This window comes from Leptonychotes weddellii, chromosome 3 (genome assembly GCF_054177405.1).
Source record: "Leptonychotes weddellii isolate Sample4059 chromosome 3, ASM5417740v2, whole genome shotgun sequence".
Taxonomy (NCBI): Eukaryota; Metazoa; Chordata; class Mammalia; order Carnivora; family Phocidae; genus Leptonychotes; species Leptonychotes weddellii.
Window position 1 is genome coordinate 165,938,273 of NC_138371.1, and position 16,363 is coordinate 165,954,635.

Sequence of the window (16,363 nt, forward strand, 5' to 3'; positions counted from 1 at the left end):
TAGAGGAGGTAAAGGTGATGGATTGGACCCAGCAGTTCTATTCCTAGATATATACCCAAAAGAATGGATACAGAAAGTAGATTAGAGGTTACTGGCTGGGGGGTAGTGGGAATTAGGAAGTATTGCTTAATGCTTACAGAGCTTCTGTTTGAGTGATTAAAAAGTGTTGGATATAGGTAATCATGATGGTTGCACAACATTGTGACAGTAATTAAGACCATCGAATGGTACACTTAAAAATGGTTAAGGGGCGCCTGGGTGGCTCAGATAGTTAAGCGTCTGCTTTCTGCTCGGGTCATGATCCCAGGGTCCTGGGATCGAGCCCCACATTGGGCTCCTGGCTCAGCGAGGAGCCTGCTTCTCCCTCTCCCTCTCCCTCTGCCTCTCCCCCTGCTCATGCTCTCTCTCTCTCTCTCTCTGTATCTCAGTGTCTCAAATGAATAAATAAAAAAATTTTTTTAATTGTTAAAATAGGGGTACCTGGTGGCTCAGTCAGTTAAGCATCTGACTCCTGATTTCAGTTCAGGTCATGACCTCAGGGTTGTGAGATCGAGCCCTGCATAGGCCTCTGTACTTAGCACAGGGTCTACTTGGGATTCTGTCTCTCCCTCTGCCCCTCCCCACCTAAAAATGGTTAAAATGGAAAATTTTATATTGTATGTAGTTTACCATAGTTTTTTTAAATGAGCAAAGGATTTGAAATAGACCTTTCTCCAAAGAAGATATAAAATTGGCAAAAAAGCACATGAAAAGGTACTCAACATCATTAGTCATCAGGGAAATGCAAATCAAAGCCACAATGAGCATGGTGAGAGACCACTTCACACCCACTAGGATGGCTCTAATCAAAAAGATCTTAACAAGTGTTGGAGAGGATGTAGAAAGCAATTGGAACCTTCATACGCTGCTGGTCAGAATATAAATTGACACAGCCGCTTTGGAAACAGTTAATAGTTCCTCAGAAGATTAGAGTTACCTTATGACCCAGCAATTCTACTTTCTCCTAGGTAGGTACCCAAGAAAAATGAAAACAGATAACCAGGGATGCCTGAGTGGCTCATTCAGTTAAGCATCTGCCTTCGGCTCAGGTCATGATCCTGGGGTCCTGGGATGGAGCCCCCATCGGGCTCCCTGCTCAGTGGGGAGCCTGCTTCTGCCTCTGCCTGCCGCTCCCCCTGCTTGTGCTCTGTCTCTCTCTCTGATTGATTGATAAATAAATAAATAAATAAATAAATAAATAAATAAATAAAATCTTTAAAAAAAGAAAACAGATAACCATACAAAAACTTGTACATGAATGTTCGTAGCAGCATTTTTCCTAGTAGCCAAAGGCCAAAACAAACCAAATGTTCATTAACTGATAACAGATGAACTAGAAGTGGTATATCCATACAGTGGAATATTATTTGGCAATAAAGAAGGAAGTTCTGATACAGGCTACAGCGTGACAGACCTTGAAACATTGTACTAACCAGTCAAAAGATCACATATTGCATGATTCCATTTATATGAAATGTTCAGAATAAGCAGATCAACAGAGAAACAAGATAGATCAGTGGTTGCCTAGACCTGGGAGGGTTGCGGAGATATGGAAGTAACTGCTTAAAGAATATGGGGTTTCTTTTGGGGATGATAAAAATATTCTAAAATTGATTGTGGCAATGCTTGCACAACTATGAATACACTAACAGCCATTGATTAGTTAACCAAAAAAAAAATCACAAGCCTAAAAATAATCTCCCCCAAATTATTTCCCACAAATAACAAGTAAAATGAAGTTAACTTGCCATTAACTTTTTTTTAACTGAAGTATAATTAACATACAGTGTCATATTAATTTCAGGTGTGCAATACAATGATCGAACAGTTCTGTACATTACTCAGTGCTCATCAAAGTGTCCTCTTGATCCCCTTTATCTGTTTCACCCGTCCTCCCACTTACCTCCCTTCTGGCAAGGACCAATTTGTTCTCTGTATTTAAGAGTCTGTTTTTGTCTCTTTTTTTGTTAATTTGTTTTGTTTCTGAAATTCCGCATATGAGGGGTGCCTCGGTGGCTGAGTTGGTTAGGCGTCCAACTCTTGATTTCAGCTCAGGTCAAGATCTCAGGGTCATGGGATCAAGGCCCACATCGGGCTCCATGCTGAGCACGGAGTCTGCTTGTCCCTCTCCCTCTGCTCCTACCCCCGCTCTCTCTCTCTCTCAAATAAATAAATAAATAAAATCTTTTAAAAAATTCCACGTATGAGTGAAATCATATGATATACATCATTAACTAGTTTTTAACATTTTATTGTGGAAATATTCTAATATAGATGGTCCCCAACTTACGATGGTTCAATTTAGGATTTTTCAACTTTACAGTGTTACAAAAGTGATACACAGTCAGTAGGAGCTGCACTTTAAATTTTGAATTTGGATCTTTTTCGGGCTAGCAATAGGCAGTAAGATCCTCTGTGATGATGCTGGGCAGCAGCAGGGAGCCTCAGCTCCCAGTCAGCCCCATGATCACCAAGGTAAACAACCAATGCATCTGTACCGTAGAGCCCCTCTGGTTTTTCACTTTCAGTACAGTATTCAACAAATTACTTGAGATACTCAACATTTCATTATTAAACAGGCTTTGTGTTAGATGATTTTGCCCAACTGTAGACCAGCATAAGTGTTCTGAGCACGTTTAAGGTAGGCTAGGCTCATATATGACGTTCAGTAGGTTAGGTGAATTAAACACGTTTTCCACTTACAGTATTTATTGACTTACGATATTTTCAACTTACAATGAGTTTATTGGGACATAACCCCATCATAAGTTGAGGAAGATCTGTATATGCAAATGTAAAGAGAATTGTGTCAAGAGTCCCCATGTATTCACCAATCAGCTCCAAAAACTATCAACATGTTATTTATTTTTTTATAATTTTGTTTTAATTTTATTTATTTATTTGACAGAGAGACACAGCGAGAGAGGGAACACAAGCAGGGGGAGTGGGAGAGGGAGAAGCAGGCTTCCCCGCGGAGCAGGGAGCCTGATGCGGGGCTCGATCCCAGGACCCTGGGACCATGACCTGAGCCGAAGGCAGATGCTTAACGACTGAGCCACCCAGGCGCCCCAACATTTTAGAGGCGCTTTAAGAAATTTTTTTTCCCCAAGTTGTATTACAAAAACTTTAAACATCACAAAGGTTGAAAGACTGTACAATGAATACCCCTATACCCACCTCCTATATTCTCCCATTAATGTTTTACAGAGTAAAAACTTGTCCACCTAGCTATCCTTCTATCCATCCATCAATTCATTTACTTTTTAATTAATTTCAAAGTAAGTTGCAGACAGCAGCAGTAGACTTCCCCTCAAATACTTCTGTGTGTATATCATTGACTAGCCTTCAAAACTGGTTACTATTCTCTTTGCTCTTTTGTGGTAAAAATTATATAAAATGAAACACAAATTTTAAGCATACTTTCTGTGAATTTTGATGAAAGTATAGGCCTGTATGACTTAAAGCCACTTTTTAAATGTCTTTAAAAAATATTTTTAATTGCTCAGAGACCTTCCAAATAAATTCTTTTCATAGATTTATTGTATTCTAGTGTTGTTTCTTGTGGGGTTTTCTCTTTTTCCATTAAATGTCTGAGGGGCAGAAATGCCAGTTGCATATTATGAACCATCTATCCATACACCCTGAGCTTTCTTAGTCCTTTGAATGAAAGTTGATTTGGCATTTCACTATACATGTGTGTTTTAATGTACCTTTTATAATTAACACATCAGAAACTTTGCTCTGCCCAAGTCTACACTTTCAGAATAAACAGAGTGCCTAGAGTGTAATAATTTGTGGGATAAATCAGTGAGTGAAAAATTTTTCACTTTTTTTTATTGGGGTCTTGTATATGTAACCAAATTTCCCACCTTACCCATGTTTAAGTGTACTATTCAGATGTTACTGGAACATTCACACTGTTGTGCAGCCATGCCCCATCCATCCCTGTAACTCTTCATCTTGTAAAACTGAAATGTTGTGCTCATTAAACACCAACTCCCAATTCCCTCCTCCCCCCAGCACCTGGCAACCACTATTCTACGTTCTGACTACTCTACGTACCTCATTGATGTGGAATCACAACAGTATTTGTCTTTTCTGTGACTGGCTTATTTCACTTACCCTAATGTCCTCAAGGTTCATCCATGTTGTAGCATCTGTCAGAATTTCCTCTCTTTTTAAAGTTGAATAATATTTCATTGTACATGACAAATAATCTCTTTAAGACCCTGCCTTTCGTGCTTTGGGATATATACCCAGAAGGGGCATTGCTGATCATATGGTAATTCTATTTTTTTTTTTTAAAGATTTTATTTATTCATTTGAGAGAGAATGAGATAGAGAGAGCATGAGAGGGGGGAGGGTCAGAGGGAGAAGCAGACCCCCCGCCGAGCAGGGAGCCGGATGCGGGACTCGATCCCGGGACTCCAGGATCATGACCTGAGCCGAAGGCAGTCGCTTAACCAACTGAGCCACCCAGGCGCCCCTGGTAATTCTATTTTTAATTTTTTGAGGAACTGCCATACGATTTTCTATAGCGGCTGTAATTTACATTCCCACCAACAGCGCACTAGGGTTCCAATTTATCCACATCCTCACCAACACTTGTTTTTTTCTGGTTTCTTTTTTTTTCCATAGTAGCCATCCTAACGGTTGTGAACTGGTATCTCAGTGTAGTTGTGATTTGCGTTTCCCTAATGATCAGTGATGTTGAGCATCTTTTCATGTGCTTATTGGCCATCCGTATATCTTCTTTGGAGAAATGTCTATTCAAGTCCTTTGCCCATTGAATTGTGTTGGTTTTTTGTTTTTTGGGTTTTTTTTTTTTGCATTGTGTTGTTTTTTGGTTGTTGAGTGTTAGGAGATCTGTATATATTCTAGATATGAATCCTTTATCAGTTATATGATTTGCAAATATTTTCTCCCAATCTGTGGGTTGCCTTTTTTCCTCTGTTCATAGTGTCTCTTGATGTACAAATACTTCTTAATTTTCATGAAGTCCAATTACCTGTGCCTTTGGTGTTACCCATGAATGAAATTTTAAACCAGTTGACTCATGGTACATGCAGTAGAGTTGTTAGTTTTCTTCTTTCAAAAACAAACCAAGATTTCTTTATCATGTGGAAAAAACAATGGGATCGAAAACTCAACACTATCACCTTCCTAAAGAAACGCTACCACGTTGTAATAATTAACGAGAATTTATTTGCCTTTTGTCCAATGCAGTCACTACCACAGTCTTTGGGATCCTGTAATAAATTTTTATACATTTATGAGAAAAATACAATAACATAGTTTACAAGCGATGACCTGTTTTATGTCACAGCACTTCTTTTTTTTTTTTTTTTTTAATATAAATGTATAAAAGAAGTTGTGTGAAAAAGGAGATCCTTCCATGGAAAAGTTCACTCCGAACCAAATGACCTCAACATTTTCAAAAATTTTTTCACATAGATACTGATAACAAGGCCGTCTGCCCAAAGTTCGTTGCACTCCGGGCCTGTGACATCGTTTTACAAATCAGATAAAATGGAAATAAGGTGGACACATTCAGAAAAGACAGAATTCACTAGTGTTTTTGAGGCTGTGGCCTCACAGTTTGCCTTTTGAACGATGAAATATTAATTGCACATTTTTAAAAATCACCAAGGTTATGCATCTCCCTGGAGTCTAGAAGGTCTTTCATATTTCTTAATTACCAAATCTGGGTTCTGCCGCTCGGCTTTCTCCCTGCTCCTGTTGCATCAAGGGTGCCCTTGTGGTTTCCTCTGAAAAGGACTATACATTAACATACGAGGTTGAGGGGGTGGTGTGGAAGAAGGGAAAGGTGTTAATTCAGATGTTATGAAACTGTGATAATGCTATTATTTAAGGCACTTATTTGGGTGTGTTTATACTTTGTAGTTTTATAAATAAACCCAAGGGGCTCCTCCTGGTTGTCACAATCCTCCTTGAATCTCGTATCCTGTCTGTCTCTTCCTATCCGACAGTAGAATTGATGCCGCTCTAATCCCTGGAAGTTGGGAACTAATGAACTCACTGCTGAGCTGCCGCCACGGAGCTTGGTCCCAAACTATACTGTACTTCACACTCGATTTATTCTCCAGATGGTGAGACTGTGCCGCCCTGCCGCGAGGGACCACCTCTTCCACTGGAGTGTAAAAGTGGACGGATGTTGTTTTCTTTGCAGATTTGATCATTCGGAGCTAGAAACTTGCGAGGATGATTAGTTATTAGCTTTAATGGGTGCCAATTGAACCAACTGCACGCATATTTTCTCCTTTAATTTTGGAGTCTGCAGGTCTTGGCGATGGTTGATTTAGCCGCTTTCTTACGTCACCCGAGCGTGTCTCTTCCCCAGGTGATAAGAACCGGGTCTCTGAAATCAGAGCACGCCTTGGTTCCTGGCCCAGACAGAGGCACATAATACGGTGGCTTATGTATAAGGACAAGTTTATTAGCCACTGGTCCACTGCACTGAGCAGCCTGCGGCACGAAATATCGATTGGCTGCGGGAAGTTTGGTGACACCACTTTTTATTTAGAACAGGGGACAGTGACGATTCTGATCGGTGCCAACTTTCTTTGTGACCTCTGCAGAGTTCACCTCTGGAATCAGACATGCTGTAGAACACACTGTGATAATTAGTCTCTGCAAAGATCTAATGTAACTGTTGAGAAAGGCCTGAATTCCATTATTCTGTTTTTTTGGATTTTAGTGGGACAAGATCACCCTACATTAAGAAATGCTTACCAAGGCCGTTCTGTAAGACACCCCTTCCCCCCCCCACAAGAAAGGTCTTTTTTGAGGAGCCTCTTTTTGCTTTAATTTCCTCTTCCTTCTTTTGCCAGGGAACATTACCTCCCAATAATCTCAGCAGATCACTTATATAGCCCTTCAGAGAAGGGGGTGTCTGCCAGGCCGTGTCTTACTGATCCCCTGAATGAGACAGAAATTGGAAGGATATGGGGCGCCTGGGTGGCTCAGTCGTTAAGCGTCTGCCTTCGGCTCAGGTCATGATCCCGGGGTCCTGGGATCGAGCCCCACATCGGGCTCCCTGCTCAGCGGGAAGCCTGCTTCTCCCTCTCCCACTCCCCCTGCTTGTGTTCCCTCTCTCGCTATGTCTCTCTCTCTGTCAAATAAATAAATAAAATCTTAAAAAAAAAAAAAAAAAAGAAAAGAAATTGGAAGGATAGTCAGGGCCAAACAGAAGCCAAGGAAAAAGAGAGAGAGAGTGAAAATGTGAAGGGAGCAAGGTGATGCAAAGGAGAGAGCTGTGAGAAAGAGAGATTGGTATCAGGGAGAGAGGGAGGGAGAGAACAGAATGAACAGAATTTCTTTCTTTTCACAACTGGGCGGATGGTGGCTCTCTCTAGCTGAGCACCCAGAACTAAACTTAATTGTTCTTAGAAACTGTCTTCCTCTCACCCAACAGATGGTATGGGTGTGTTTGCTAGCACAGTAACATATTTCACCATTAAAGCACCAAAAAGAAAAAAAGAAAAAATCAACATACTTGTTGGTTGGTGTAAATTTCAGTGAAGATGTTGGGTATTTTGGGATACATAGCAGAGGGATGCACACTTAGTTTATGTAAATTGCAGCAAGCAACAGCCTGTTAATAAGGGTGTTGTGTGGCAATATACCTCCAAAGCCATCAGCTTTTTTTGGAAAGGTACAGAATGATGAAGTGGAAAGAGCTTGTTTTCATTCTGAGCCAAAAAAAAAAAAGTCTAACAAAATGCTGAGTAGTCACTGTTCATTATTATAACATGAAAAGTACTAATCAGATTATGCCTAAAATTGGAATTAGGTACTTCATTTGCAGCCAATTTCACAAGGGTTGAATTTTACTAAATAAACCGGAATGTGCTGAAACCATGGTAATCTGACTTTAGTTAAAATCCCAAACGGGTTTAGAACACGAGCTTTGAACAAACAGTCCCTTTCTAACCCAAATGGAAGCAACAAAACAGCTTAGAGGTCAGATTTTGTTTGACACCAACATGAACAATTTAGGAAGTTGACGTTGCCAGGGATCCTGCACCTTGGGCGCAACCCAGATTAAAGCAGAATGTAGATGACGATTCAAGTAATCCAAGTTTTAAAATGCCTTTCAGGCTAAATGATCTAGTTCGTTCCTTTCCATTTTCCATTCACTCTGTCCCAGTAGACCCTTGACAAGCCCAACCTGCTACTGAAAGAAATCCTGGAAGTTGAAATATTTACAAGCTGGAGAGCAATCCTGAGTCTGTAGCTGTGCGGGCTACATGGAGCATAACACATTTTAGGTTCTCGGAGGCCATGGATATAAATGCCCGCACTGCCAAAGAGCTGAAGGCATTTCTCTCGACAGCTCTAGATGTTCTTGGAACCATGACACTGAGCTCACTTCCGCTCTTCACCTTCGGATTTTCCTAGTTAGTGAATGTAAAAAGAAGGCATGGCAGAGCAAGCGGATGAGTTTTATAGCTGTGGAATAGCCAACGGCATGATGTGGAACCAAGCCACTGTTGGCCGCATCGTCCTTCACTTAGCTAGCGTGCGCGCTCTCTTGCTTTTGTCTAAGCTTGGCCTAATTATCTGCAGTCAGAGCTCTGTAAATCAGGGCTCCGCAGGACTGTCTTAAACTGGTCTACGTATTCTGTTTCCATCTGACCTGACAACTCTAAGCCACTGTTTCCTCACACTGTTTAACTCAGACCACATTTGGAAGCCTTCCCTGCTCCCACTCGGTCGTAGACCTACATCCGTCTGCTTTAAATCTACTGTCCTGGCTTGTCTTGTTGATTAGACTTAGACCCAATATCAGCTCTCATAATTCTCTTTTTGTCTCCGCTTTGGTTTGCTATTTTCCCAGGTAAGTATTGCTGTTCAAATGGCTGTATATTGTTAAGACTTTTTTTTTTTTTAAAACCACATTCGTCAGCAGTGAGAAGCTTTAAAGTTTTATTAGTATCATAAAAACCCTTCCCAAATGAAACTACTTTTGATAAGTGTTCATTCTGACAATGAGAATTTGTTGAGGGCTGTTGGCAAGTTGAAGGAATTTGTTTTTGAAACTGAAATTGGCAGGAAGTAATGACCCCAAGTGCTTTCTTTCTCTTGACGCCAACCCCCAGCCCCTCAATACGCTCCTTTCTCTCCCCACCCCCTTCCCCACCTTCAACACCCCAACTCAGAGCCAGCAAATAACATGTTTGGTTTCATACAGTTTTTCTAGGGACAATTCACATACTGAAGCAGGCTTTCAACCTTTCAGCTTTTCTTAACTATGGAGCACAGACTGTCAAATCAAAGGGAAAAAAAAGTATTTGTTTTCCACTTCATGAAGGGATTTCTTGGTGGCATTATTGCCTTCCATCTGGATAAGTTGGAGCTTTTTTGTACTGTGGAGTGTCATTTTCCTGTAAGCGCCTTCTTAATTGAATGGCAAAATTCAACTCACTTGCAAAAAAAATTTTAAGTGACTAAAAAACATGACGCATGTGGAAAGAGAAAAACAAATCCTTATTTTTTCCCTAATGTGAATATGCTGACAGACAAGACTACCCGTTATCCATGTGTTATGTAGCTCCCTATATTTATTAAATGAGAAAATGCAGGAGAAGACTTAGAACCTTGCCTAGAGCTTAGTAAATGCTCAATAAACGTTACCTATTGGTTATTTTACCCTCATAGTTGAAAAGCAATGCTAACGAGCGAGGGCACAGTACTATTTAAGAAGTGCACCAGTATGCACAACAGTGGCTGTCATCTCTGTTACAGTCATCGTGAGTGAAGTTTGGAAATCAATCCCTTGTCTGTCAGATTGCACAACTTATTTCAAATACCATTTATTTGCTGGACGGGGAAATGTGTAGATACAGTCATGGTGCTCAGATTCTGAATCCACATAGCAGGTCCACGGTCAGTTGGATTGTTTGCTCTCGATGATAAATAAACTTAGGAGGTACATTTTATTGACATTGATAGAATGAAGCTCGACTGAGAATAGTAAAAACGCTTGAAGACTTTGATCTGGGCCCAACCGAAAAGTGTGTGAGAGTCAACTCGGTGTCCAGCGGTCTGGCCGAAGAGGACCTGGAGACCCTCCTGCAGTCCCGGGTCCTTCCCTCTAGCCTGATGCTGCCCAAGGTGGAAAGTCCTGAAGAAATCCAGTGGGTGAGTAAGCTAATGCTTTGCTTTAATTAAAGGCTCAGGAGCAGCTCTGAAGGGGTAGCAGAAGGGAAGGATTCGGGTGCCGCAGATTTTGAAAACACACGCATGGAGCAGAGAGAAAGGGAGCTAAAGGAAAGGAGGGAGCCCAAGAGACTGTTCCCTTCACACAAGGAGAGCCTGGCTTTACCCAGAGTGTTCAGAGCAACAACTCTGCCCACGGGATGATGCGTCCGCTCCCCACTCAGACTTGCGGTTTGGCCAGAACAGCCTCCTCGGAAGCCTCACAGAGCAATCCTCGGAAACTGGCTTGCCCCGGAACTGGATCGCTCCTCACGGCCCGCCAGGCCCTAACCTCCACCGGAAGAGCAGTGAAGTAAATGGCTCCCACCCAGGTTCATTTGCAGTCTTCATAGACAGCAAAGGCACATTAGCCACGAATGATAAAACGAACCTAGAGGAGGAGAGGGCAAGGTCACTCCTGAGGGCAACTAGAGGAAGAAACAGGAAGCTTTCAACTAGTGGTTTTAATTAGCACAGATATTATTTCCTGAACAGCTCTCTAGTCCGTCCTTTTTAAATTGCTGACAGGTGTGTGTGTGTTTCATGACAGACTTTTCAGCCAATAAAAACCTGGCATGTCAAATGACTTAAGAAAACTTTGAAATGGGCCTAATTATACTATGATTGTTTTCATTGTTCAAGGAGGGGGAGGCTAGATTTTATTTAGGGGTTGCTATGATTTTGCAGATCTCTGCTGAATAAAATACCTGCCCATTGGGCTGCTTGGGGGCAGCGGGCCTGGGACACGGCTGTGGGCGCAGGCTCTTGATGCCACATCTGGGATTATTTCTAAGGCTGTGGCTGCAAATGCAGCTATACACCGAATAGTTGTACTACCAGAGGAAACCTGCTCACCTTTTTCAGGCATGTAGATACGTCGAGTCTGTACTTTCCAGTGCTCTGGCCACCCGCCCCATGTGGCTACTGAGCGCTTGAAATGTGGCAAGTCCAAATTGAGATGTGCTGTAAGTGTATAAAATACACATGGGGTTTTGAAGACTTAGCAGCCCCCTCCCCCTAAAAGAATGTAAATTATCTCAGTAGTTTTTATATTGATCACATGTCGAGATGATTAATATTTCAGGTCTATTGGGTTGAACAAACATTATTCAAACGAAACTCACCTATTTCATTTTCCTCTTTTAATGTAGCTCCTAGAAAATTCAGAATTACATCTGTGGCTGCCATTATTTTTTCTGCTGGACAGCTCCGTGTTGGAGTCTTCTTGAAGGCCCCATGTTCAAGGACCCATATTTACTTTCTAAACTGGAGTTCTTCTCTCCAAGGTCACCCCCTCAGAAGCTGGAAGATACTGGTTACAGGAGGCTACAATCCCCGAGGCCTCCTACCCCATTCGAATGTGTCTTAAATTGATTGAAATGGAATCTGAAGCCACTGTTCCCTTTTGGTTTCATGTTAATGCCTGTTTATCACCGTTATTACCCTTCATTTAAGAGGGGAGGACCCACCCCAGCCTTGAGCTACAGCTTCTGTTCGCTGTTTTAAATCCTTGGATAGAAATAGGATTTCTAGTTAACAGAAGTCTTTTGGGCTGTTTATTTTTTCCTCTCCGTTTGTATTTATGTGAAGCATAAAACCCAGAGCCTGATGCACAACTGAAAGATGGGCTTCCTTGTTTCCTTTTGTGTGAGAATCTCTTGCCGGCCTTTTGTCGCTAGTGTGGGTTCTTGTTTGACTGGCACGGCTTATTGGACTATAACAAGCGCGACTCTGCCTTCTTTGTCGTGGGACAATTCTCCCACAAATCCCGAACAGTGTGCATTCTTCCAACACACTATTGGGTGTGCACTGGAATTGAAAGAATTGCTGAGCCCTGCTACTTCATCTCCTCCCCAATCTCTTTGTGATTTTTTCCCCTTCTTTTCCTCCACCCCCCTCCCCAGCCCCTCCACCTCACTGAAATGAACACTTTACCAGGCCGGAAACATTTAATCGTCTCCTTTTGAAAAAATTAATTGAAACTTCTCCACTAGTTACCTTTTGTGGCAGTACTTAATGCAATTTTTTAAGAAAGAAGGGGAGGAGGAGAAGGAGAATGGGCCAGAATATTTAATTTTTAAATGTCCCTGTTGGCTTAAAAACAGAAGGCATTAGAGATTTTTCTAAGAACAGGAAATATATTGTAAAGTACTTAACTAGTTTTAAACTTTATGATTCTTGTAGTTAAAACTCTTACGCAAAGAATGGGGCAAGTAATGTTGCACGTTTTTTCGGTGTTTTTTGTTTTGTGGTTTTTTTTTTTTTAGTGAGAAAAAAAAAGTTCTTCCAGTGCAGATGTAACACCAAAACTGCTAATCTTTCACTACCCATTTTCTAGCTCAAATGTGACATAAATTAGGTTTTATTTTCACTTTCCCGTAATATTATACATTTTGTCTCCTTACATTGTAGCCTTCTCTTCTTTCTTGCTATTTTGGTTGAGTTATTCCTTCCCTTGAAAAGTTACTAAGGAGGTGATGATGATGGTGTCTGAGGAAGGGAGGGGCAATGGGAGCAACTGGGAATAATTCTTCATTACTGAAAGCTGTGATTTATTTTAGCCTAATTGTAAAGTTACTGCAAATTGCTCAAAAGCTTTTTAAAGATCCCAGTGATTAGATTTTTTAGGGGGGTGCTGCACAAGCAAGGAGGGGGCAGCTAAAAGGGGAAATAACACCTCTAATCCTGCTTCTGGTAAATAGGCTGCCAGCTTTTAAAATGAGTTTCCTTTCTATTAGTCAGAATATTATGCTAAGCCTTAAGCATTAGTTTTTTTATGTTGCCATAGCAGCCCTATTCCTGCAGGGTGGTGACCTGCCATGATTACAGTACAAAGCTTATAGGGTCTTGAAACCCCCTTTGAAGATGAAAAGTCTTTGATGGTTTATATTTATGCAAATCTCTTAGATATGATTTACCCAACTGAGACTGAATGGAGAGATGATTAAAATTCCCTTTTCCTTTGATATCCATTAATGGCTGAATATTCCTTAAATTTAAAATGGATATATATGTTTTCATCTTTATTTACAAAAATAGCTTTATCATACCTGTGTGGTTTTTTTTTTATCTCCCCACATCTTATTAGATCTAGATAGACATAATAGATTTACAATTTAGAGTGTGGTGGGTTTTTTTTTTTTTTTTCCTTTTGAAAGGGGGGGTGGTGGAGATCTGTGCAAGAGCTTTTGTATGTTTCCAGATGATAGATTTTGGAATTTGGGCTACCCCACTGGCAGCGCAGAGCTAGCTGTGAACTGGTCTCATGGAAAAAATTGGCGAGCTTTGGTCTTCAAAGAATTAAACTTCCTTTTTAAGGTCTTCCTAGGTAAGCTAAAAAATTATGAAGAAAAACCTTCTGAACAAAGGATAATGGTGCTATAATGAATAATATGGGTTCCACGTAGAAGGCTGCTAACAGTTCCACTGATGTCAGTGCCTGGTCCAAAACAAAAACAGAATGGCAGGTAGAGCAAGACTTCACTGTTTTGGGGGCCTACCATTTGCATTGAACGAAGTGAAGGCTAGAGGTCTTACGTAAATATGTTTTCAAGGAAAGCATCTAAACTCCAGAATCTCTCTTTCCACTTCTAACTCCTAGGCCTCAAATTGCTCCTTTAGGGGGAAAAAAAAAAAAAAATTTATAATGCTTGGGGTTTTACTATTTAGTTTGGTGGGAACTTTGTTACCTATTTTCTTTGGTCTTTCCTCCTATTTTTGTTTTGTTTTCATTCTTTTTTGTGTACAAAATAGGCTGGGATATTACTTCCTCAGGCCAAAGACTTAAATACTACTTCTATGTCTACATTTCGGTGATTGTACATTTTTTTCCCCTACTAATCACCTATGACACTTTTGATTTTAGTTTTCAGACAAATTTTCCTTCTACTTAAAAGGCCGAAAACTTGAACAACCTATGAATTTAATCCCTTTTGTGGAAACTGCAATGGGTTTGCTCAATTTTAAGGTAAGAGAACATAATGTGACTAATAAGTTAGTATTTTATTTATTACCCAAGGGAACTTTTGTTCTCAATTTTGACATCTACTTAAAAATATTTTTCTAGAAAGATTTATAGGCAAAGTAAACCTTGAGCACCATTTGTTCTCTATAATAATCCAAAACCAGGCTGTGAGCATCTTAGAAAACAAAAGATTGGCTAAATAGCAAAGAGAAACTTCCCAATCCTAAATATTTAAGTGAAATATTTATAGGTTCCTATTTCAATTAAATAATCACATGTAAACATGTTTTGAATTATATTTTAGATGAAATCTACATGAAAATTGATTTTGTTGCCCTTATGAATTAACTTTCAATTATTCTTTTGTAACAATTGCCTTTTATTGGGAAATTTGCTGGCCTCGTTGTAGCAACATTATCCATCATGTCTAGTATGTAAGACTGCTATTTGTAGGTTAGGATACATCAATAGTTTGTAGTATATTATTTCAATTTGCCACATTAGAACCTAAAGTACTTCCTGATATGCATTCAGGAAGATTAGCTGAACCGAGCGTTTGCCAGCATTGTATGGTTACATGCAACAATTTGCCTTAACGATTTCATGGCTAGCTTGTTTTTTCCCCTTTATCACTGATCATTTAAACTCTTTTCCAAAATATGGCTCACATTTCACCTGACTCATGAACATCATTGTAGCACCCTGTCTCAGAAGGCAGGAGGGAAGAAATCCCTAAAAACAAAGAAAAGAGATAGTTGGAAACTGCCCAGAAAGATAGTATGTGAGTAAGCGCTCCGAGAGGAAACTTTGAGACCTACTGGACCATGCAGGAGGGGCAGAGTGCATATGTTTGGGGAGCTGCTTCAAGCCTCATGATCCGCGCATTTACCCCACTAACCACAAATTCTTCCAGCCTGCCCCACAATTCTGAGATACAATCAAAGCATATCCCTTAGATGCGACTAGATTCATACGATGACTGAATTCTAAACTCCACTGCACCATTTTATTCCATATTGTAAGTAGAAGCACTTACAACCCCTGAAATTAATCAATGTCCTCCCGATTTTCAGGTCTTCCCCACCCACATACATTAGCATGCTGAATTTCCACCTTGGTAGATTCAGTTACATCTAGGACAAATGTTATTAATCTTTATTTTCACATAGAAATATGGAAGTTGCTAATGAATACATCTTGGATGACTTGTTGCATTTTTATTTGCCCCTCCGGAGTTGTAGATTTTTGTATTGTATGTCTTTAATCCTGAGACCATTTACTAAGAAATCCTGATCCTAATGCAAATAATCCAATTAATTTGATTTAAAAATTCTTTCCTTCTCTCCTGTGGTTTTATGTTTATTGTTTGAGAGTCTCTTAAAACAAAAACAAGTTTTGGAAAAAGAGAAGTAATTTACGGTACGATCAAAATGAGTTAATTCAAAGTTTCTCTAGAAATTAGATGAACAATGATTCGAACATTATAACTATATTAATATATATTTGTAACTATATTAATGTAATCCATTAAGCAAAGCAAATCTATACAACATACTTATCTTGGACAATATTAAAAGCCTTTCAAAAGGGGTAAATTTAGGCTGCATTTTTAGGACTGCCAGTTTGCTTTCAGCAAACTGTTAAGAGTCGGATCTTTCTGTTACTGAAATCCACCATGCTGCTCCTCTCTAAATTGCGCATTTCTATGAGATTGGTTCTGTTCTGCTCTTTTACAGGCCGTGTGTGAAGAAGCACTAAAGACCGGACCTCAAGTGGGTCTTTTTCTAGATGCAGTCGTTTTTGGAGGAGAAGACTTTCGAGCCAGCATAGGTATCAAACACATTTCTCTCTTTTTCAATCTCTATGTGTGCATGTATCTGTGTGTGTGTGTGTGTGTGTGTGTATTTTTTCTTTGCCCCTTCATGAATGGACATTTACATGACAATATATATTTGCCAACCATGACAATGGTTTTTCAGCTGAATGGACAATACTTTCTGATAATTTAGGGCACCTCAGAGCTGTCCTGCTTCCAGAACACTATATTATTACTTCTCTTCATTTTTAAAATAATAAAAAGCCTGTTGCAACCTCAGATATGTTTGGGAATATATGATATCTACTTTGTTCGTAGTGAGT

At 40.1% G+C, this 16,363-nt stretch overlaps 1 protein-coding gene and 1 long non-coding RNA gene across 4 annotated transcripts in view; one reads left to right on the plus strand and one right to left on the minus strand.

Annotated features, from left to right (window-relative positions):
* CLYBL (citramalyl-CoA lyase) overlaps window positions 1–16,363 on the plus strand; it is a 246,423-nt gene that overhangs the window by 204,959 nt on the left and 25,101 nt on the right. For 2 of the 3 annotated variants that reach the window (XM_081815168.1, XM_031026529.2), the window contains 3 exons: window positions 10,015–10,203; window positions 14,126–14,227; window positions 15,961–16,054. In XM_081815168.1, the coding sequence (XP_081671294.1) occupies window positions 10,015–10,203; window positions 14,126–14,227; window positions 15,961–16,054 (385 nt within the window). The remainder of the gene's footprint in view (window positions 1–10,014; window positions 10,204–14,125; window positions 14,228–15,960; window positions 16,055–16,363) is intronic. The other variant, XM_081815169.1, reaches the window with a different exon arrangement.
* The window catches only part of LOC115940441 (uncharacterized), an 89,679-nt gene that overhangs the window by 11,439 nt on the left and 61,877 nt on the right, over window positions 1–16,363 (minus strand). The window lies entirely within an intron of this gene.